At 41.9% G+C, this 24,365-nt stretch overlaps 1 protein-coding gene across 2 annotated transcripts in view; it reads left to right on the forward strand.

Moving 5' to 3' along the window:
- Positions 1-24,365, forward strand: part of LOC129702794 (actin-binding LIM protein 2-like) — a 230,139-nt gene that overhangs the window by 188,217 nt on the left and 17,557 nt on the right. The window contains exons 13-15 of one of the 2 annotated variants that reach the window (XM_055644778.1): positions 5,246-5,356; positions 12,059-12,148; positions 24,274-24,330. In XM_055644778.1, coding sequence (XP_055500753.1) covers positions 5,246-5,356; positions 12,059-12,148; positions 24,274-24,330 — 258 coding nt within the window. The remainder of the gene's footprint in view (positions 1-5,245; positions 5,357-12,058; positions 12,149-24,273; positions 24,331-24,365) is intronic. The other variant, XM_055644787.1, reaches the window with a different exon arrangement.

Here is a 24,365-nt window from a genome sequence, read left to right on the forward strand (position 1 = left end):
GTGGGACAGGCCCATAAGTTTATTTTCTTATTATTTCTATTCAGTTCATCGTTTAAAATAAATATCTCTAATTTGTTTTAGTAGCTGATTTGATTTCAATAGTTTTTAGAAGTCTCTGAATGTCAGACATACTTCAAACTGTTAAAAAGAAGGGGTGGGCCATTTAAATTAGAGATGAACTGAGATTCCTTCTCTGAGGGTCATTAATATTTAGCACTCTCTTGCTCAAAAATGTGGTGGAAGTATTCTGAATATTCTTGACAGTAGTAAACAGATCATGGTGAAATGTTACTGGAAGAAGGTAGGACTGTGAAGTTGAGGTTGCAATCAGATCAGCTGTGATCTTGTTGAATGATGGAGCAGACTTGAGATGTTGAGTGGTCTGTCTTTGCTAATTTGTATGTTGTTAGGGGACAATTGCAGCTGCTGACTGGGCAACAAATGGATGATGAGGTGGATTGGGAAAATAGCAATAAAAGTTGTTGGACGTGTCATCTTCTGAAGCAAATACGATTTGTTTGTGCATGTTTTCCTACCACTGAGCTAAGGTAGTAAACTAGCCTGTGGTTACCTGGCTTATCACTGTTGCCTTTCTGAAAGGGAGGAACAATAATCTTCCAGTACCTTACCTGCACAAATGTCTGTCAGGTCCCCAGCTATCTCCACATTGCTTTCACAAGCAACATTCATTTTTCACTTTAATTCAGCCCTGGAAATGTATCAACTCTTATACATCCAACAACGTCCTTATAAATACCTAGCCGTTCCACATACCCTTTCCTGAACTCACTCTCTCCCATGTCCTCGGTAAATACATTGAGAAATATTCACTCGCCCACATCCCTTGGCTCCACATATAAATGACCCCTGTGAGCCCTAAGGGAAGCCATTCTTTCCCTGCCTAACTTCTTGCTCCTGGTATACTAAAACAAATGTCTTTAATGTAAAAGATATTTCATAAACTCCTTTTTAGTTTAGTTTAGTTTAGTTTAGAGATACACCGCGGAAACAGGCCTTTCAGCCCACCGAGTCCACCCTGCACATTAACATTATCCTACACACACTAGAGACAATTTTACATTTATACATTTTATACCAAGCTAATTAACCTACAAATGTGTACGTCTTTCGAATGTGGATGGAAACCGAAGATCTCGGGGAAAACCCATGCAGGTCACAGGGAGAACTCCATAGTCCGGATGGAATCTGGGCCTCTGGCGCTGTAAAGCAGTAGATAGAAACATAGAAAACAGGTGCAGGAGTAGACCATTCAGCCCTTCGAGCCAGCACTGCCATTCAATATGATCATGGCTGATCATCCAAAATCAGTACACCGTTCCTGCTTTCTTCTCATACCCGTTGATTCCATTAGCCCTAAGATCTCGATCTAACTCCCTCTTGAATACATCCATTGAAGTTCTTTCGCTGCGCCACTGTTCCGCCCTCTTAATTTCTTTGGGTTCTCTCCCACACTATTTCTCCTCCAATCCCAGTTATGCCACATGTTTTTTTAATTTTCCTGATCAATATCCTTTGTCATCCAAGGTTCCCTAATCTTACCAGCTCGGCATTTCACCCTTTACACATGTTAGCCCAGAACTCGTTTTTTAAAAGGTTGTCAAATACCATTGTACCCGCAAGCATCTGCTGCGCATCTACCCATCACGTCCTCTCCCATGCAGTTGAAATGATAATGAAGTGAGATTCGGCATAATTCAATGATGGTGAAATCTCCTTCTTTATTTAGTTTCCTGGGCCTGATTTAGCATTGAATTAATTATTTTAAATTTACACTTCCTAATTATAACATCGACTCATTTGATTTGAATGATTCATATAATTTGCTTCATGGTTCAGGTCCCATATGCCCTGTGGTGAATAATATGTTGATTGTATTTCCAATAACACCAATTTCCAATGCAGTTTTACAGATATTAAAAGGACAAGGGAAGATCTAACAAATGTCAGATTCTGTTCATTTGTCGGCTTCACAAATAATGGAACATTAATTTCTTTGAGTCTTTGAGAAAGATTTTTGATCTGTAGAAAATTACTCGGGGGCAAAAAATTCCTTTGATGCTCACCAAAAAAAAGATTCAATTGAAAAATAATCCTCTACAAATCTCTACAAATTGCCATCTCAAGGCAGTCATATCACAATATATTGTTTAAGAAGGAACTGCAGATGCTGGAAAATCAAAGGGAGACAAAAATGCTGGAGAAACTCAGAGGGTGAGGCAGCATCTAAGGAGCGAAGGAAATAGGCAGCGTTTTGGGTCGAGAATCTTCTTCAGACTGATTGGAGTAGGAGGAAGATAGTTGGAAAAGAGACCTGGGGGCAAGGCAAAGATGGCAAGTGATAGATCGATACAGGTGAGGAGGCATGATTGGTTTGGTAGATAGGTAGAGTGAGTAACAAAAGCTAGAAGTGAAAAGGAGACCAGCGTGTCAGATAAGGTATAAGGTATAGCAGGCAGTAAAGAAAGCTAATGGCATGTTGGCCTTCATAATGAGAGGAGTTGAGCATAGGAGCAAGGAGGTAATTCTGCAGTTGTACAGGGTGCTGGTGAGACCACACCTGGAGTATTGGGTGCAGTTTTGGTCTCCTAATTTGAGGAAGGACATTCTTGCTATTGAGGGAGTGCAGCGTAGGTTCACAAGGATAATTCCCGGGATGGCGGGACTGTCATATGTTGATAGAATGGAGTGGCTGGGCTTGTATACACTGGAATTAAGAAACATAGAAACATAGAAATTAGGTGCAGGAGTAGGCCATTCGGCCCTTCGAGCCTGCACCGCCATTCAATATGATCATGGCTGATCATCCAACTCAGTATCCCGTACCTGCCTTCTCTCCATACCCCCTGATCCCCTTAGCCGCAAGGGCCACATCTAACTCCCTCTTAAATATAGCCAATGAACTGGTCTCAACTACCCTCTGTGGCAGAGAGTTCCAGAGATTCACCACTCTCTGTGTGAAAAAGGGGGATGAGAGGGGATCTAATAGAAACAAAAATATATTAAGGGATTGGACACGCTAGATGCAGGAAACGTGTTCCCGATGTTGGGAGAGTCCAGAACCAGGGGCCACAGATTAAGAATAAGGGTTTGGCCATTTTTTGAAAACCTTTTTCACCCAGAGAGTTGTGAATTTATGGAATTCTCTGCCTCAGAAGGCAGTGGAGGCCAATTCACTGGATGCTTTTAAAAGAGAGTTAGATAGAGCTCTGAGGGCTAGCGGAATCAAGGGATATGTGGAGAAGGCAGGATTGGTGTACTGATTGTGGATAATCAGCCATGATCATATTGAATGGCTGTGCTGGCTCTACTCCTGCACCTATTGCCTATGTTTCTATCTATGTATGTATCTATAAGGGAAGAACAGAAAGAGTGAAATGTAAAGCCAGAGGCCAGGAAATAGGTGGAGGAGGATACGGAGAGGAGAATGAGGGGGTGATGGAAGATGAGCATTTGCAGAAGTGCATGCACATCAACCTCTGTCTCAGCTGGAAGAACTGCTTGGGACCATGGATGGAACTGAGCAAGGAGGTACAGGTGTTGCATTTCCTGTGGTTGTGGGGAAAGTAACTGAAGAGGTGACAGGTATGGTGGGCAGAAATTAGTGAAGCAAGGAGTTGCAGAGGGAGTGGTCACTACAGTAAGTGGAACTGGGTATGTACGGAAAGATGTGACTGGTGGTGGGATCACGTTGAAGGTGGCAGATTCTGTCTCTACACTTGAGGGCGGAGCAGTGGAACAGTGATAGTGTAGCTGCCTTTCAGCACCAGACACCAGATTTTGAACCCGACCACAGGTGCTGTCTGTACGGAGTTTGCATGTTCTCCCCATGACTGCGTGGGTTTTTTCTGGATGCTCCGGTTTCCACACACATTCCAAAGATGTTCTGATTTGCAGGTTAATTGGCTTCTGTAAATTGTCCCCAGTGTGTAGGATGGAACTAGTGACCATTGGTCGGCACGGACTAGGTGGACCAAGATGATTTGTTTCCATACAGTATCTCTAAACTAAACCGCTCTTAGTTCCATCCAGGGCCTCTAGCAGCCCTTCCAGGTGAGACGGAGGTATTTAAGTTTATGTAAAGTGCTGAGGAATGTGTTAAAAATTCGTGAGAAGGTGCTTTGTAGTAATATAATTTTGTAAATAATTCCCTGCGTTAACCAGGATCACTGACATCAAAAGGAGGTAGAATGGATAATTCACATATGGAATAAAGGGGAGGTCATTTAAGACTGAGGCGAGAAAAAACTTTTTCTCGCAGAGAGTTGTGAATTAGTGGAATTCCCTGCCACAGAGGGCAGTGGGGGCCAAATCACTGGATGGATTTAAGAGAGAGTTAGATAGAGCTCTAGGGGCTAGTGGAGTCGAGGGATATGGGGGGAAGGCAGGCACGGGTTATTGTTAGGGAACGATCAGCCATGATCACATTGAATAGCGATGCTGGCTCGAAGGGCCGAATGGCCTCCTCCACCTGCACCTATTTTCTTTGTTTCTATGGATTCATAGAATGGATAATGGTAGAATGAATAATGGCTAGAAGGATGAGGGACCTCATTGAAAGTTAACGAATAGTGAAAGGTCTGGATAGGGTGGATGAGGAGAGGATGTTTCAACTAGCGGGAGTGTCTAGGACCAGAAGCCATAGTTTCAGAACAAAAGGATGTACCTTTTGGAAGGAGACGAGGCAGAATTTCTCTCGCACAGGGTGATGAATCTGTGGAATTCATTGCCACAGATGGCTCTGGAGGCCGTCAGTGGATATTTTTAAGGCGCAGATTTGACACATTCTTGATTAGTATGGGTGTTAGGCATTATGGGGAGAATGCAGGAGAATAATGTTGAGAGGGAAAGTTAGATCAGCCATGATTGAGTGGTAGAGTAGACAAGGGGCTGAATGGCCTAATTCTGCTCCTGTAACTTGTGAACATAATTCCTTAGGCAAGCAGAAGAACAGTGACATACCAATGTATTTTTTGGAGATTATAGAACATAGAACATAGAAAATAGGTGCAGGAGTAGGCCATTCGGCCCTTATTATTGATAAAGGCCAGGAAGCAGACCGGTTTATTTACGTTCCAAGTAACGCCGTGTTTCTGAGGAAAAACTGAATGTAATGAATATTATTTAAGAAATATGTGAGAGACTACACCAGATCTCATCACCAGCCCTTGTTAGCAAATGCATTTAAACAATCCTTTTTCACTTGCAACCTTTTTATTCTGCTCAGTGCTCACCTCTGGTGGTATTCATTCCCTGCATACTGGTAGTTACAGCTCCTTGTCTACACACTCCAGCCTTCCGTCCTCCCTCACACCTAACTATGTTCCATATTTTAAAGGTAAGTTGCATGTGCTGTACCGGACAAGATGGTCTACTTTGTAACCTATCCACAGAGATAGGGGCAATGCATGTTTGTTTAGCAACTTGATGTCAGCATATTGTCTCAGGAATTAATGCACTGATTTCTGGCCCAAGGAACTTTGTGTTATTTTTAATAATATTTTTCTTCATGTATTCAGTTAAATGTTTACCAATCTTCACCTTTTGATACATTTCAGACTGCATTCAAAAATACAGAAATCTGTCCACCAATTTTGCAGCACATCTGTTTTTTTCCAGTGATTAAAATGAACCCTACTATTAATTCATCCCAAATTATCTCAAAAATGGATAGTCAATATTACCACCAGCCATGCCCATTTTGGTTGAGTCGCTGAAAACATTTTTTACATACTGGGCAGACAAAAATGCTGGAGAAACTCAGCGGGTGAGGCAGCATCTATGGAGCGAAAGAATAGGTGCCGAGACCGTTCTTCAGATTGGGCATGTTTTATAATTATGCAGCTGTTAATCCAGCATGGTTTGTACATTGTTTCTAATACAGTGCAACACAGTATGTCCTTCCTTTAAACATTAAGATATTAATTCCAGCTGTAGTCTACATAAGAATCAAATGAGAGTACAGGAAAGGACTGAAGATAACAAAAGAACAAAGCAAACATGATCATGAGTGTAGTTACTCCAGCATTTTGTGTCTCTATGATTATCACAAGGATACAGATATAGAAAGGAAGCGAATATCGAAAGGGCATTGTACAAAAACAATTGGAGTTGCTACGGCTTTCGACAGATCCCAATTCTTGATACTTAATTCCAGCATCGCAAAGCTCCATTGGGATCTAAAAGAAAAACTGTACCTGGATTATCGACTGCTTTTGGTATCGTCCTTTCAGCCTGGAAGTAAGGCCAGATGAGTTGTGAGGCCATTTTTATAGCTACCAAAATCCAGATGCAATTTTCCTCAGAAATTAGAAATGCTTTTATTTAATCACCATCAGCTCATTGGTCCTGATGGATAGATTAATATAAGATCTGCAGAAGCAGTTTCAATGCACAGAACTGACTAAGTATAATAATGTGTAAGGAGGAACTACAGATACTGGTTTAAACTGAAGATAGACACAAAATGCAGGAGTAACTCAATGGGACAGACAGCATCTCTGGAGAGAAGGAATGGGTGACGTTTCGGGTCGAGAACCTTCTTCAGTCTGAACCGAAACGTCACCCATTCCTTCTCTCCAAAGCATAGTAATAATCCATCCATAATAAAAAAAACATGAAATAAGATGTTATTGGTGCTGCATCACTATATACATTATTCATTAAATAATGCTACAAAACATATATAAACACACTCCTATCGGGCGCTCAGCTCTCTGGCAAATCATGAGCACATGACATGGTGAGCACTGCACTATGTGCATACTTGTTATTTGATGGGAACATTTGAAAGTGCTTGAAATTGAAAAAGTTTAATTAAAGGGCACATACGTGGATATGCTTGTACATTATCAAATAACCCTAAAACAGATTGGAATCTTTTATTAAATACAGACCTGTTATTATGCAGTAATGCTATTAAGTTGCAGGTATTATTTTCTTCTGATTACTGACAAAATGCTATTGATAGGAATACAAATCACCTAATTTATTAATAGCTGACATCAAGGTAGCCTTGGTTGTCTTTGTGTGAATAGTGTTGCCCTTGCCATCCAAAGCTTAGATGGTGATTTAGACTGCCTGCTAGTGTAATTACTGCATCATCTGTTTCAGTTGTGTCAGGTGGCTTTGTGTGTATTTGGTGCTTGTAGTTTGGTAGAAGCATTCATTTGTATGTCAATTCACTGGATGTAACATTTACAAGGAGGATATTCCATTGAAATGTGAATAGTTAGCAATGTACCATTGACGATGAAATGCTTTAAGACTCTTTTTGATATTTTATGGTGCAGAAATAGTTTCAGCCAATGTTATGTAATGGCATTATAGAATTATACAGCACTCCGTCATTACCCTTTAAAATAGATTTGACAGTCTATCTCTCTAATTTGTTCTTTCTGCAAACTTTATTTTTCTTTATGCCCCACTTTCATTGGTTAAGTTGTTTTGAATATATCTGCACCATCCATTCAGACAAGAATATTACAAATCATAATACCATGCTGAATAAAAATAAAGAAAATACTTTGCAGGTTATTAAATCAAACTCTTCGGGTTAACTGCCATGTGGCTTGTGAAAATAATATCAGTTCATTTTATTTTCATTGTACCTTTGCCTCACCACGATGATGCATTTTACATTAAACTTGACTCGGAATTCCTCATAATCCTTCTTACCTTTTGTTAAATATTCCCTGCAAACAAAGACATGTTCACATCTCTACTTTGTTGAAAAGTCTCCAATGCAAGGGAAGATTTTGGCAAATCTCCACTGCACATACTCTAAAGCTATAAAAAATAAAGTGTTTAAGAAGGAACTGCAGTTGCTGGAAAATCGAAGGTAGACAAAAAAGCTGGAGAAACTCAGCGGGTGAGGCAGAATCTATGGAGCGAAGGAATAGGTGACGTTTCTGGTCTGAAGAAGGGTCTCGACCCGAAACGTCATCTATTCCTTCGCTCCATAGTTGCTGCCTCACCCGCAGAGTTTCTCCAGCTTCTTTGTCTACCCTAAAAAAAATTGTGATGACCAGAAATTAATTCAATGCTTCAGTTGATACAAAATAAGTAAACCATAAACATTTATCATTGTTTCCTTATTTATATAATTATCACAGAGATCTGGTTTAAAAAGAAATGGCTGGAGGAACTCAGAGGGTGAGGCAGCATCTCTGGAGGGAAATAGACAGATGACATTTCGGGTAAATAGTTGGAAGTTATTGAATTGGTGAAGAGTGCGTAAGGCGTCCTAGATATGGGTGGAAAGCGACTGGACAAGTGGGGATAGAATAGAATTGAGGTATTTCGAGATGAGCTTTGTGGGGCTCCGTGGTGCAAGCAGAAGCTATGGGCTTGGTAGGGCAGTCCTGTTTGGGAATTTTTGGAAGGAGAAAGAAATGGATAGTGTATGGTTGGGGATCCCCTAATATTGTGGATGAAGTCCTCACCCACCTTTCCTCTGTTTCCCACAATTCTGCTCTTGCTCCCCCTTGCCCTCAGACGGAACAAGGATAAAGTTCCCCCTGGTCCACCCCACCATCTTCCCCACCCAAATATCATGGTTCAATATTTCTGTCACTTTCAATCCGATCCCACCACCAGCAACACCTCCCCATTCCCACCCGTTTCCACTTTTTATTGAGACTTCCCTCCGCATAACACCTTGCTTTGCTCTTCCTCACCTCCCAACTCTTTCGCCCCCCCTCTCCTTGGGCACTTTCCCCCCCTGCAAATGCTGGAGATATAACACCTGCCTATGAACCTCTTCTTTCACCTCCATTCATGGGCCCCAACAGCCTGTCGTGGTGAGATAGACATTGGAACAGATGCAGTGGATCTCTATTTCATTTGGTGCTCCCAATGTGGCCTCCCTTACATGAGCGAGATCAAGCTGATATTTTGACAAACACTTGGGCCAAGGCCTGCTGGAATTCCCAGTTGCTATTCCTTTCAATTCCCCCTCCTATTCTCTTGCTCCTTGGCCTCCTCCACTATCATAGTGTGGAGACATGCAAACTGGAGGAACAACACCTCATACACCACTTGGGTAGACTACAATCCAATGGCATGATTATTGAATTCTCCAATTTCAAGCCAACCTCCCCATCCCCCCCATCATTTTCCATGTGACCCCCCCTACCGTATAATGCGCGCACCTTTCCCCCACAATCCTCCCATTCATCTCCCAACGCTACATATTCCCGAGTCATACGCTTCATTTTTATCTGCCCTCTATCCCCTCAGGGCCTGTCCCCTTCCACCCATTGTCCACCCTCTGGCTTTTCATCTCACTCTTCCTCTTTCTTCCTTATCTGGTACCCTTTTATTTCCAATTCACCACTAGCCTCTGTTGCTTTCTCCACCCAAGTACCAATCATCCCTCCCCACGTATCACTTTCCAGGTTTTGCCCTACCCCTACCATTCTTTACGAGCTTTCAACTCTCTATTCTCTACTCCATCATTCTGAAGAAAGGCTCCAACCCGAAACGCCGTCTGTCCATTTCCCTACACAGATGCTGCCTGATCATTAGGCACTGGGCCTGTACACGCTGGAGTTTAGAAGAGGGGTGGACCTCATTGAAACTAATCGAATAGTGAAAGGCTTGGATAGAGTGGAAATGGAAAATATGTTTCCACTGGTGGGAATGTCTAGGACCAGAGGCCAAAACCTGAGAATAAAAGGGCATACCTTTAGAAAGGAGATGAGGAGGATTTTCTTTAGTCAGTGGGTGTTGAATCTGTGGAATTCATTGCCATAGAATGTTGCGAAGGCCCAGTCAATTAATATTATTTTAAGGTGGAGATAGATAGCTTCTTGATCAGTAAGGGTGTCAGGGGTTACGGGGAGAAGGTAGGAGATTGGGGTTAAGACGTGAACATAGATTGGCCATGATTGCATGGTGGAGTAGACTCGATGGCTCGAATGGACTAATTCTGCTCCTCCAACTTGTTGGTAAGTTGGAGCTTTGAGTTCCTCCAGAACCTTTTACTCAAGATTCAAACATCTGCAGTCTCTTGTGTCTCCACGAAGATTTGGTGATCCATTTGCTATGGGCTTCTTTGCTGACAGCTGCAAATTTGTATCAATTATATTCCCCAGCCGTGATGTCATTAAGCTGGCTGATAAACCAATCATAATGACGAATTCACACGGATGACAAACCATAAAGAATAAAGCATAATTTCGCATTAATACTAGTAAAAAGGCATTTGAAAACAGCAGAAGCGCTTATCACACTTTTAATTTTTTTACGATATGAAGTCTGGATGTTTCGAAATATTTTACTGGGGGAATTCCAGTTCTCATGGAAAAATCACTCATTCTTACAATCAGTTTGAAAATTGTTACATGGCTTCGTAGACCTTAATTTGCTGTCTTTTGTGATTACTATGATGAAGGCTACTAAACATAGAAACATAGAAAATAGGTGCAGGAGTAGGCCATTCGACCCTTCGAGCCAGCACCACCATTCAGTATGATCATGGCTAATCATCCAAAATCAGTACCCCATTCTTGCTTTTTCCCCATGTCCCATGATTCTGTTACCCCTAAGAGCTCTATCTAACTCTCTCTTGAAAACATCCATTGAATCGTCCTCCACTGCATTCTATGGCAGAGAATTCCACAAATTCACAACTCTCTGGGTGAAAAGTTTAGGCCCTCTCAGTCCTAAATGGCCCACCCCTTATTCTTAAACTGTGACCCCTGGTTCTGAACTCCCCCAACATCGGGAACATTTTTCCTGCATCTCGTCTGTCCAATCCCGTAAGAATGTAATTTATTTTGTAAGATATCCTCTCATCCTTCTAAATTCCAGTGGATATAAGCCCAGTCGATCCATTCTTTCATCATATGTCGGTCCCGCCGTCCCGGGAATTAAGTATGGCTAAATAAATGGCAGCAATTTCCATGGTTAAAATTGCAGTGTCAAATCCTCAGGTTGCTGATGGTTTTACAGTGTGATGACAAAGGTTGCTATCATTTAAATTGTAAACAGTCAGTTAATGTCAGTCTCTGTATGGATATCACATTCTAAATCGGCTAAAATGTTTGGATCATATAATCACTAAAATGTAAACATTTCTAAAATCTCCATGGTCCTTCTTCACAAGCATCTAATAGTTTTGTCCACATTGAAGTCTCATTTTTATTAATGAGAAATCATTAATTAACCATGATTTTTATATATATGGTATGCAAACTCAGATATTACGTATATATTTTACAGATAAAATTGACATCTAAATATGACTATTCTTTAAGCTTACATTAAACTCCCAATGTTTAACTCCCTCATATACGCTCTTCTAGGTTTCCAAATTTCTACAATATATATTGCTTTAAAATGCTCAGATCACATAAACATTTGGTATATAATAATATGTATAAACAAATATTTGGGCAGTTAAGTATTAAGAGAAACATTAGTAACATTTCGTTTACCATATGTTTATGGAGAATCAAGCCATTCGTCCCATTCTCAAAAGCTTAATGTAAATATATTATGACTCATTACAGTCGCCATTTAGCCTGGCTTCAAATACTGACAACAAAATGCATCAGAAAGATTCAAGTTATTGGTAAACAGTTGCGAGCTAGAATTTGTTTCATTATGAAAACAAGCTGAAGCCCAATGCACAAAGCAGTATTTTACCAATAATGGATGTTTTTGATTGGTATAATTTTATATAATGCCATAGATCAATCCAACTTTTGTTTCAAGCTATAATACCCTTTTAGTGGTAAGATGGACAAGGGGAGGATTTGAAGAGTTTGGGAAAATTACATCTGCCAACTGCAATTGAAAGCCCTCTCCACATTATCTTAGATACTATTGAAAAATAAAATCTTAACTTTTCTTGGGAGTATGTTTCTACCGACCTGGAAACATGGATATTGCATCTTGGTTTTGGAAATGCATATCTCTTGCCTAGTTTCTTGATTCTCACTATGGCATTATATCCTTTCATCACTTCCCATTTAACTATATTCCTCTGCTTCCCATTTGCTGTTCTCTACCTTCTTTGCTTTTCTCTTTGGAGGCAGTGAAAGTCGCTGGAGCACTCCCAGCTTATCCATGAACCTAGACAGCAAATCTTATGTCCAGGCTCCCAGACATTTCCATGTTCCAGGTAGGAATCACATGTGCTTTGTTGTTTTTGACAAATATCTCTGCCCCTTTTTAATTTATTTTTTGCATTTGTACAAGACAATCTCAAATTCACTGACATTGAAATGATAATTTTATGTTATGTATATATCCTTTTGATTTTAAGGATGTGGAAAATGAAATCACATTGAAAGATAATAGAGGATAAAAGTAATTGTTGGCCATATTTTAATTTAAATTGTAAATTTCTATGATAGAAGTTTTAACCCATTTAAAATAAGCTGCTTATAATATCAGTTTGCTATGTGGAAAAGCACTATCTAGTTTTGTTGTTGAATTATTTTTTTAAAATAGGTGTTTTATGGAATGCACTTGGTTTGGTCCGAACTAAATCTGGAATGCCAGTTTGACTGAAGACACTTTCAATGTGCATTCATTGAAAGAATAAATTATCTGATTACCAAAACAAATTAATTGCACACTCATCAACACACACATTAGGGCGGCATGGTGGGACATTGGTAGAGTTGCTGCAACAGAGACCTGGGTTCAATCCAGACCACGGGTGCTGTCTGTACGGAGTATATACCTTCTCCCCGTGACCGCATGGGTTTTCGCCGAGATGTGTTTCCTCCCACACTCCAAAAACATACAGGTTTGAAGGTTAATTGGCTTGGTATAAGTGGAAATTGTCCCTAGTGTGTCGGGAGGTTTTAATGTTTGGGGATCGCTGGTCAGTATGGAATCAGTGGGCCCAAGGGCCTGTTTCTGTGCTGTATCTCTAAACCAAACAAAACTAAAAAGCTGAAAAAGTTTACATTTCAAAATTAGGTCATGGTTCATGTACCTTATCTCTTCTGGGATTTGGTTTCTGTTGATCACTGATTTCACATATTTTGTACCAATGCCATATATTCTGGTTTAAACCCATGCATTATATTAAAGGGCAGAACATGCAACCAATTATTTTATTGGGAACCTGCAATTGAAATATTTCATTCAGTCTTGGATTTCTTGATAGATATGTTCAGATTAATCCTTGGCAACATTTCATTAATTGCTTCTGTCACAGGAAGAGACAGGAAGCACACCAGGCCGTACAGCTGGCAGGACAAAAAAAAAGTAATATTTGATGCAATAGGTTATAATAATAAAGACTGCAGTCTGCAATGTTTTCCATTATTAACAAATCTAATGTGAATTTAAAAAACTCTTGATTGTATATGAATTCTGATGTGTGTGTTGATGAGTGTGTGTTTGGTGCACAGGTATCAACTGGAGAACTGGAAATTAAATGATTTGTAACTATGGGTAAAAAGAAAATGCACATCTATATCAGATCTATTATTATAAACTACAATCTTAAGGTGCAATATAGTCAAATAATGACAAATATTGTATTTGCATTTTCTAAAATGCTCCTTTTTAACCTGCAAATTATTCATTAAGATACTTTTAGGAGATATGCAAGGTCAGAAAAGGCTTTCACCATTACATTATGTGTTTGGTGAAATAAACAATATGTTTCATTCATTTTGCTCAAATCCCAGCACTAGATATTATGTGCATAGTGGTTTCCTGGTGAATTGTCTAATAATTGAGATCTAGGGACACAAGCGACTCTCGATGTTGGTACCAAGAGCAACAAAAAGTCTGCTGGAGGATATCTGTGGGTTGAGCAACACCAGTGGGGAGATAAAACGTCTCAATGTTATGAGTTGAAGCTTGGCGTTAGCACATTGGGAACTACGTAGCTGTGAATATCTTAAGTTCAAGTTCAAGTTCAAATGTATTTGGCACGTGCACCATAAGGTGTAGTGAAATGTAATAGTAAGATTAAACGAGAACTTACCAGTTTGAAGTTTGATCTTTATTTTATGAGGAGGAACGTTGAGGGAATACGTGAAGAACCCCGCCAGGACGCATGCGTGTCATTCTTCAAAGCAGCGGTGTGGAATCACAGATAACTATAATGACTAAACATAGTAAGATTAGAGAAGAGATACCAGTTCAGGATATGATCAAGGGTGGGAGCGGAGGGCACGAAAACTTTTAATTAAATCCAAATCATAGCCCCCATTTGTGGATAAATCATAGTACAGAACTTAAAAGTGTTTCTGCAAATGTTCCAGGTTCTATGACCGGTTTATGATAAAATCTTTGGAATGTTCGTTCCGTTGACCATCCTGCAGTCTTGAGGATTTGGTCCATAGGAACATCCAAGTGTTTTGCTGCTGATGTAGCTGCAGCCCTGGTGGAGTGAGATTTAAAAATGTTAGTATCTACTCCTGCCTTCATTAAGAACTGTTTTAACCATCGTGAGATGGTCTGGGCTGTTACTTTTTTATGTGGCTGTTTGTGGCTAATTAACAGTGCCATTTCTTTCCCTCTGATGACTCTTGTCTGTTCAATGTATAGTAGTAAATGAGTTACTACACAGAGGCGGTCATCCGTCGGGTAGGCCCTGAATTCTATTTTTTGCCCTGCTGTTCCTGGTCTGTTCTGTTTTATTAAGTCATGGATAAGAAAAATCAAATTCCCAGCTGAAATGGTCAAGTTGTCCAGCCTTAGTTTTTGTAGCGACTGGACCCTTTGTGCCATGACCAAAGCCATCAGCATGACCATTTTCATAGTAAGTTTCTGTAGGGACAGAGCTGTTGGTGGAGACCAGTTTCTCAACATGGTCAAAACAATACTCACGTCCCAAATTTGGGTGTACCTGGTTCTTGGGGGATTCGTGTTGAAAATGCCCCTCATTAGTTTGGTTACCAGGGGGTGAGTCCCTACAGAATGCCGCTCTGTTCCTTGCCACAGGTAGTTAGACAGAGCACTTCTGACACAGTTGATAGCACTGTAGCTGAGCCCCTCATCGTAGTGTAGACTAGCCAGAAATTCCAGAACAGACAGAATATTATTGGATCTGTGGTTGAGGTTATTGTCGTGACAGTACTTTCCCCATTTCTTGATGTGCACCAAGTACTGTTTTTTTGGTGGACTGTCTGTGGGCCGATGCAATCATGTCCATTGTTCGGTCCGTCAGTCCCATGTGTTGTAGAGGCGCTTTCAGACTCTCCAAATTAGTAAGTTGGTATGTTTATGACAGGGGTGACTTTCCTGTGTTACTGGATGGACTAGCAAATTCGGTCTATGTTGAATTGTGATGCACGGTTCTAGTGCCATGTCTAGTATCACTGGGAACCATGGTTGAGTAGGCCAATCGGGTACTATAACAATCCCAGATGCAGAATCCTGTTGTACTTTCCTTAGTACCCGACTGACGAGGCAGAAAGGAGGGATTGCATAAACAAACAATTTCCCCCAATGCAGTGAAAAAGCATCTGTGGCTGCTGCCCCAGGGTCTGGTTCCCATGAAATATAACTTGGTAAATGGTGATTTAGCCTGGAAGCGAAAAGATCGATATCTGGTGTTCCATATCGTGCTGTAATTTCAGCAAATACATTTTTATCCAACATCCATTCAGTGTTTTCATTTAATTTGCGTGACCTGGTGTCTGCCACTAAATTTAGTTTACCTGGTAAATAGGTAGCTGATATCCAAATATTCCTCTGGATACACCATTGCCAAATTGTGTTGGCCAGATTGTCACATGATGTCGATTTATTTCCACCCATATGGTTGATATATGCTACCACGGTGGTGTTGTCAATTTGTTGTCTAACATGCTGGTGATTTAATCCCGAACAATATGACTTAAGGCCATGGAATGCATTTAACATTTCCAGGTAGTTTATACCCCGCGCTTTTAATAATGATGCCTCCTGTGCATTCCATCTCCCTCCACAGCTCGAGATGGAATTGGTGGCTCCCCAACCAAGTGCACTGGCATCAGTTTGGAGTACCATAGACGGGTTGCTGGTAATTAGTGGGTTGGAACAATACTTGATGTTGTGTTCCCACCACTTTAGTTCTATAATGGCTTCTGTAGGTAGCTCCATTGGCCTGTCAAAATGGCCCCCATTAATTTTGAGTGCTCTAATTTTAGGTCTCTCTAAATTTCGATAATGTAAAGGTCCGAATTGTGTGGCTGGAAATGCGGCCACTATTTTCCCAATTATCCTGGCTACCCGTCTAATGGAGGGTTTGGTGATGTCAATGATTTCGCTGCAAGCCTCTTGTAAGGCTGTAGCCTTTTCTATCGGCAAAGTCACTGACATGTGAAGCGAGTTAATGGTGAACCCCAGGTAATCCATTTTAGTTGAAGGTGTTAATTTACACTTAACTGGATGGATGATGAACCCCAGTTCTTCGAACAGTTGTTTTGTGGCTGTTACTGCTTGTTTAGCCAATTCCAAAGTTTTGCCAACAATAAATATGTCATCCAGATATGCCATTATCATATGTTTCTGTTTTTGCAGTAACGCCAAGGCTGGTTTCAAAATTTTTGTGAATAACCTGGGGGCTGAAGTTAGCCCATTTGGTAGTGCCCTGTATTGTCAGAGCAGTCCCATCCAGTTGAATTTTAAATAACATCTGTGGTCACCTCTGATGGGTACTGTATAGTAAGCATCTTTTAAATCGATGCTTGCCGTATAGTAGCCTGCAGAAACTAATTGCTTAGCAGTAACAAAAGTTTCCATTTTGAAATGAATATATTGTACAAATGTATTTAATGTTGTCAAATCGATGATGACGCGGCAACCACCATCTTTCTTGTGTTTTATAAAGATATTGGACACAAATTCCTGTGATTTGTGTTGGGTGTGTTCAATGACTCCTTTTGTATGTAGTTGTTGTAGTTCTGCATGTGCTTTAGATTTTTCTATGCCTATGAGCACGAACGTTCGGTTCGGTGCATGCTGTACTGGTGAGTTATGTTTTAGTATAAATTCTATGGTATAACCCTGGACACTGCTTAGAATGCAAGTGTCTGGAGTTATCTTGTTCCATACATCCAAACAATATCGTAACCTCCCACCAACTTTCGTGCTCCCTTTCATTTTTAAGGAACCAGACCCACCTACCTCCATGGTTACCAGTGGTGGTTCTGTTATTTCCTCGTCATCTTCGGTGGATGTTGAGGCGCCGTTGTTTGGGTCTGTTGATGGGTTGGAGGCTGGCGCATTTTCCAGGGCGGTCATCCTGGGCCATGCCCTAAAAAAGACCGCTGTTGGGTGCCCCTAGTTTTTGCGCTCCCTGCGCTGTGTGTTGCCCGTCTGGGAGGTCCGTAGGGCTGATATTTTTTGCCGAAGTATGTTTTGGTGGCTGCCTTTATTAGCCCCAGCGTTTTCACCTCTTCATCCAGTTGCTTAACTTGTTTGGGTAAATCCCCTCCAAACAAAATAATTGGCGGTTTGGAGGTTCCTCGTTTACAAAGGCCGGCAAATTTGGGGTCCAATGCTGGTTGGATTGCACTTTTCCTAATGTTATTCAACTCATACTGTGAGTTGCACAGTAGAGCCAGTGCATCCTTGTGGTCTTGGGTCATATCTGTCTCCTTCAAAGTTTGGGAAAAAGCTGTTATTCCTGCCGTCAATGCTTTGAGGACCTTTTGAATTTTTAAATCACTGGTTCGAATTCCTGTCCCCACATGCTTCCAGATGCACTGGTTTACACTCGGCACATGTAATGACTTGCAGTTACCGGGAGGTAAATGCCGTGCCATCGTGTCTGAAAGAGCCTGTGTCTGTAATTGATTATAGGACATGTAATCAATACTAGCCGCTATCTTAGGCTCCAGGTCATCCCCGGTTTGGTCAGGCTGGAAGAACTGGGTTACCATGTCCAGCATGTTTTCTTTCACCCCAGGCTTACTGGGGGTATGTAGTTCCCTGCCCTGTTCAGGGTCAGCCCAGAACTGTTCCTCCATGTTCTCCTCTGATGAGGAAGAGACACTATGCAGCCCCACAAGGGGTATCGCTGTGGGGCTTATTGATTGTCCACTGTAGCTAGCCTCCATCTCCCGGAGTCTGCCACTTTGGAGGATCTCCTCCAGCAACCGCTCCAACCGACCCCGGTGCTCACAGGCACTGGCCGCTCACGGCTGTTCCAATTCCTGCAGCCAGTCCAACCGGCTCGAATGCCCTCGGGCACTGGCCGCTCCCGGCTGCTCGTTATACTGCAACCGCTCCAACCGACCCCGGTGCTCACGGGCACTGGTCGCTCGCGATTGTTCCTCGTCCTGCAGCCGGTCCAACCGGCTCCAATGCATTCGGGCACCGGCCGCTCCCGGCTGCTCGTCATCCTGCAGCCGCTCCAACCGACCCCAGTGCTCACGGGCACTGGTCGCTCGCGGCTGCTCAAAGTCGGGCTCGTCTGAGACTGGCTTTCAATTCGTCTTTTGCTTTCCCGCCCGGCCCAGGAGTGTATTTCGCCGGTGCGGGAGCGAGGTCGGGCACAGCTGATTCCACTTCGGGAGATTCCCGTGCCGTCGGCTGCTGCTGGCTGCCCGCAACTCCGCGGTTCTCCCCCTCCAGCTTTTTCGCAGCCTTCCTTCTAGTCACTCTGTCCATTTTCCCACCTGCAAAGTAAGTTGGAAAAACGCAGAGTCCCTTACCTGCTGTTGTCGGCTTTTTGATTCTGCCGCTAAAGGGGACGTCCTCCCCCTGCTGTGACTCGTTGCAATGCATGTAGCGATATGACATGCATGCGTCCTAGCGGGGTTCTTCACGTAGTCACTCACGTGACTCCGAAGTAAAATTTACCATGCTGCATTACAATTAAAAAAGGACACAATATACAAAATAATTCAACAAAGCCATCCACCACAGACATTCTTCACTGTGGTGGAAGGCAATACATTTCAGTCCTCCTCCTCACTTGTTCACCCATGGTCGGGGTTCTGATCCTCCGTAATCGCCGCTATGGGTGGCCAGATGCTCAGGCCCTCTGGTCGGGATGGTCGGAACGCCGACGTCGGGACAGGACGAGCACACCGCGGCCCGGAGCTGCCAAATCGGCTACCTCCTTACCCGAGACCGTGGCTTCCAGATGTTGTAGCCTTGCATGCTGAGATTCCGTCATGAATTTATGCGATTACAAGATTAACAACTGAAGTTATCAAGCATGCAGGGCAAGATTAGCAAGTTTGCAGATGATACAAACGTAGGTGGTTTTGTAGATTGTGATGATGGTTGTGAAAGATTGCAGCAGGATCTTAATTAAATGGCCTTGTGGGCTGAGGAATGGTTGATGGAATTTAATGCAGAGAAATGCGAGGTGTTGCATTTTGGGAAGTCTAACATGGGCAGGACATACACAATGAATGGTAGGTCTCTGGGGAGTGTTGTAGAGCAGAAGGATCCATGAGTGCAGGTGCATAGCTCCCTGAAGGTGGAGTTGCAGGTAGATTGGGTGGTCAAAAGGATTTTGACACATTGGCATTCATCAGTCAGAGTATTGAGTATAGAAGTTGGGAGGTCATGTTGCAGTTGTACAAGACGTTGGTGACGTTTAAAGTATTGTGTTCAGTTATGGGCACCATGTTATAGGAAAGATATTGTCAAGCTGGAAAAGGTACAGAGAAGATTTCTGAGGATTTTGCCAGGACTAGAGGGTTTGAGCTGTAGGCGGCGGTCGAGTAGGCTGGGTCTCTATTCCTTGGAGCGCAGGAGGATGAGGGGTGATCTTATAGAGGTGTATAAGATCATGAGAGGAATAGATCGGATACATGCACAGAGGCTCTTGCCCAGAGTAGGTGAATCGAGGACCAGAAGACATCGGTTTAAGGTGAAGGAGAAAAGATTAAATAGGAATCTGAGGGGTAGCTTTTTCACACAAAGGGTGGTGGATGTATGGAACAAGCTGCCAGAGGAGGGAGTTGAGGCAGGAACTATCCCAACATTTAAGAAGCAGTTAGACAGGTTTGATAGGACAGGTTTGGTGGGATATGAACCAAATGCTGGCAGGTGGGACTAGCGTAGCTGGGACATGTTGGCCAGTGAGGTCAAGTTGGGTCAAAGGGCCTGTTTCCACACTGTATCACTCTATGACTCTGCAACAGACGCTGCCCAAATTAATATATTTGGTAAGCGATCTAGTAAATGTGTCATTTGTATTATTGAGGAATTAACTGAACCGCATGGGGAATTTGGAGAGATATTATATCAGATTAGTTCAGGGCAGCTAATGGTGCTGCTTCACGTGTCTGCGACTGGGGTTTAATTCTGACCTCACCGTCTGCCATTTCACGATAGCCTTGAGAGTTTCCCCAGGTCCTCTGTTTTCCTCCTACCTCCCAAACATATTACCCGTCAGGTTAAAGGGACATTATAAATACCTCTTTAGCGAAGAGCATGTTAAAAAGTACAATTTGCAGGCTTCATGGAAGTCAGGAGAGCTGTAATGGGTCCGTTGAGGTTGGTCTGCCAGCCACCTGTGTTGTCTAATGTATCTGTTATGCTGCTGTAATCTAATGCCAGTAATCTAGTTTATTTTACAGCAGCTTTAAATTGTGCTGGATAGCACTCAAGTGAATGTAGAAACCTCATTGCATTCCTTGTACACCAAGATCAGTCGCTTGCTTGATCGTAATGGTAGAATGAAGGATGTGCCAGACCATGATATTAGAGAATGCAATGGTGGTGGAAAGCTGACCATATTTGAGCTGCATTTTGGTTCTGATTCTACCCACTTTAGCATGGAGCCAGTACTCCGCAACGTGATGGAGGTACCCTCAGCATAAGGGGATTAGATGGTTATGATGGTGACAGCTGTCAATATTTTCATGGTCACAGGATTCAGAGGCAGGTTAACCAGTAATGGCAAAGTTAAAACAAATGTAGGTCCCTTGCAGTCAGAAACAGGTGAGTTGATCATGGGGAACCAGGATATGGCGGACCAATTGAATAACTACTTTGGTTCCGTCTTCACTAAGGAAGACATAAATGATCTGCCGGAAATAGCAGGGGCCCGCGGGGTCAAAGGAGGTGGAGGAATTGAGTGAAATCCAGGTTAGTCGGGAAGTGGTGTTGGGTAAATTGAATGGATTAAAGGCCGATAAATCCCCAGGGCCAGATAGGCTGCATCCCAGAGTACTTAAGGAAGTAGCTCCAGAAATAGTGGATGCATTAGTAATAATCTTTCAAAACTCCTTAGATTCTGGAGTAGTTCCAGAGGATTGGCGGGTAGCAAACGTAACCCCACTTTTTAAAGAAGGGAGGGAGAGAGAAAACGGGGAATTACAGACCAGTTAGCCTAACATCGGTAGTGGGGAAACTGCTAGAGTCAGTTATTAAAGATGGGATAGCAGCACATTTAGAAAGTGGTGAAATCATTGGACAAAGTCAGCATGGATTTACGAAAGGTAAATCATGTCTGACGAATCTTATAGAATTTTTCGAGGATGTAACTAGTAGCGTGGATAGGGGAGAACCAGTGGATGTGGTGTATCTGGACTTCCAGAAGGCTTTCGACAAGGTCCCACATAAGAGATTAGTATACAAACTTAAAGCACATGGCATTGGGGGTTCAGTATTGATGTGGATAGAGAACTGGCTGGCAAACAGGAAGCAAAGAGTAGGAGTAAACGGGTCCTTTTCACAATGGCAGGCAGTGACTAGTGGGGTACCGCAAGGCTCAGTACTGGGACCCCAGCTATTTACAATATATATTAATGATCTGGATGAGGGAATTGAAGGCAATATCTCCAAGTTTGCGGATGACACTAAGCTGGGGGGCAGTGTTAGGTGTGAGGAGGATGCTAGGAGACTGCAAAGTGACTTGGATAGGCTGGGTGAGTGGGCAAATGTTTGGCAGATGCAGTTTAATGTGGATAAATGTGAGGTTATCCATTTTGGTGGCAAAAACGGGAAAGCAGATTATTATCTAAACGGTGGCCGATTGGGAAAGGGGGAGATGCAGCGAGACCTGGGTGTCATGGTACACCAGTCATTGAAGGTAGGCATGCAGGTGCAGCAGGCAGTAAAGAAAGCGAATGGCATGTTGGCTTTCATAGCAAGAGGATTTGAGTATAGGAGCAGGGAGGTTCTACTGCAGTTGTATAGGGTCTTGGTGAGACCACACCTGGAGTATTGCGTGCAGTTTTGGTCTCCAAATCTGAGGAAGGACATTATTGCCATAGAGGGAGTGCAGAGAAGGTTCACCAGACTGATTCCTGGGATGTCAGGACTGTCTTATGAAGAAAGACTGGATAGACTTGGTTTATACTCTCTAGAGTTTAGGAGATTGAGAGGGGATCTTATAGAAACTTACAAAATTCTTAAGGGGTTGGACAGGCTAGATGCAGGAAGATTGTTTCCGATGTTGGGGAAGTCCAGGACAAGGGGTCACAGCTTAAGGATAAGGGTAGTTGAGGCCAGTTCATTGGCTATATTTAAGAGGGAGTTAGATGTGGCCCTTGTGGCCAAGGGGATCAGAGGGTATGGAGAAAAGGCAGGTACGGGATACTGAGTTGGATGATCAGCCATGATCATATTAAATGGCGGTGCAGGCTCGAAGGGCCGAATGGCCTACTCCTGCACCTAATTTCTATGTTTCTATGTTAAAGTTGGGTTGCTATTTCCTTCATACTTGTACGTTGACCCTCAGATGTATAATTCAGGGCTAAGCCATCAAACCGATCATTGTTGGTGGTCATGAGTCCTCACATCGAAGTTTCCCTTCCAGTGTAGTCTATTTTCTTGCTACCAAAATTTATTTCAAGTGATATGAAAGTTGTAGCAATATTGTTCATTAACCGAGAATGATTGGTAGGTGATAATCAGGATGAAATCCCCACACCTATCTTTAACCTGATAACATAAGACCTCATGAGCTCTGCAGTTATGAACTCTTCAAGTCACTCCCTCATCTCTCTTTATAATTGTTTTAACATTTGATTGCTAAGTCCTGCCTTTGAGATAAAAGATGGTGGTAGTGAAGTCTGTGAAATCAACTGGAAGTAGAAACCTGTATATAATCATGCCAGGCTGTTGGTTAAGGTGTCTACGGGATCGTTCTCTCAACTTTGGTTCAAATACTAAATGTTAGAAACTTTTTACAAGGTCTGTTGACTTGGGCAAGGATTTGCCTTTGTTGAATGTTGTATCCTGATTAATATATTCTATTGTTTAATACAACTGAGTGAGTCAACTGAAACTGCTCAAGAAATCAAAAAAACAAAGCTGTTGATGCTGGAAATCTGAAATAAAGCAGAAAACATCTGGAAGCACTCAGCAGGTCAACCAGCATCTGTGGAAAAATAAACAGAACTGAGTATTTCCAGTGTTTTCTGCTTTTATTTTAGAAGCTGCAACAATTCCTGTCATCTAGATTCCTGTCCATTTTCAGTGGTATTTAGGCCAGACAGGCAGATTTCCTTTCCTACGGGAATCAGTGAACAGGTAAGTTTTATTTTTCCCACCAGCTGCAGTTAACACTAAAATAAAAAAATTATGAAGTGGAAACAAGCTTTTTGTCCAATGTTGTCCAATGTCAAGCATTCATTAATCCCATTTGACAGTCCCCAAATTCCATTAAATTATTTAATATTCGCTCATCACAGCACTGATGAAACTCTAAAATAAAAGTATGGGATAATTTTGTGCCACATTAAATGTGAGGCATCAAACTTCCTCTGTTGATAATTTTTAAACATGATTTTCTTGAGATGCAATGGAAAAAATATATATATTTGTCAAGCACCTATACTGTACAAGTGCCTGGAAAACATAAGCAGTTCAAAGAGAAACTGGTGTCAGTAATGAGAGAAAGGAACTGCTAGGTTTCATTTAAAATTGTACACAAATGTAAGTATTTAATCACTCCATCCCAGACTTACCAGTAAGATGGACAGATCTAAGGTACACATATGTTTTAATTAAAGCGTTGATCTTTCTGTGTTCTTGCATAAGTAAGCTACAAGACATGTCTTCACTGAAAGTGAAATATAAATATTATTGCAGTGCATAATGATAAAATGTTGAGCTCAATAGCTGAGTTTGTGGAATGAAATCAAAGACCATAATCCAACCGCTGTAATCTCTAGATCTTAGTCATAACATTTTATGCATTTATAGAGGCTGTAATTTGGCATACTCTTAGTATTTCAGATAATAAGTATAACCTGAATGAAATATTACTATGCTTCGATTTTTATATTTAAAAATGGATTCTGGCCAATAATTTTGCTTTGTTTTATTTTTCAACACACAGGATCCCTTCTTGCTAAATCTTTCTTTTTTTTTCAGAAACCGAGGGGAAAGCAGATAACATCTACAGAAAGCCTCCTGTCTACAGACAACATGGTACAGGCAGCTTATTTCATGTTTCATTATTATTC

Source organism: Leucoraja erinacea, chromosome 1 (genome assembly GCF_028641065.1).
Source record: "Leucoraja erinacea ecotype New England chromosome 1, Leri_hhj_1, whole genome shotgun sequence".
Taxonomy (NCBI): domain Eukaryota; kingdom Metazoa; phylum Chordata; class Chondrichthyes; order Rajiformes; family Rajidae; genus Leucoraja; species Leucoraja erinaceus.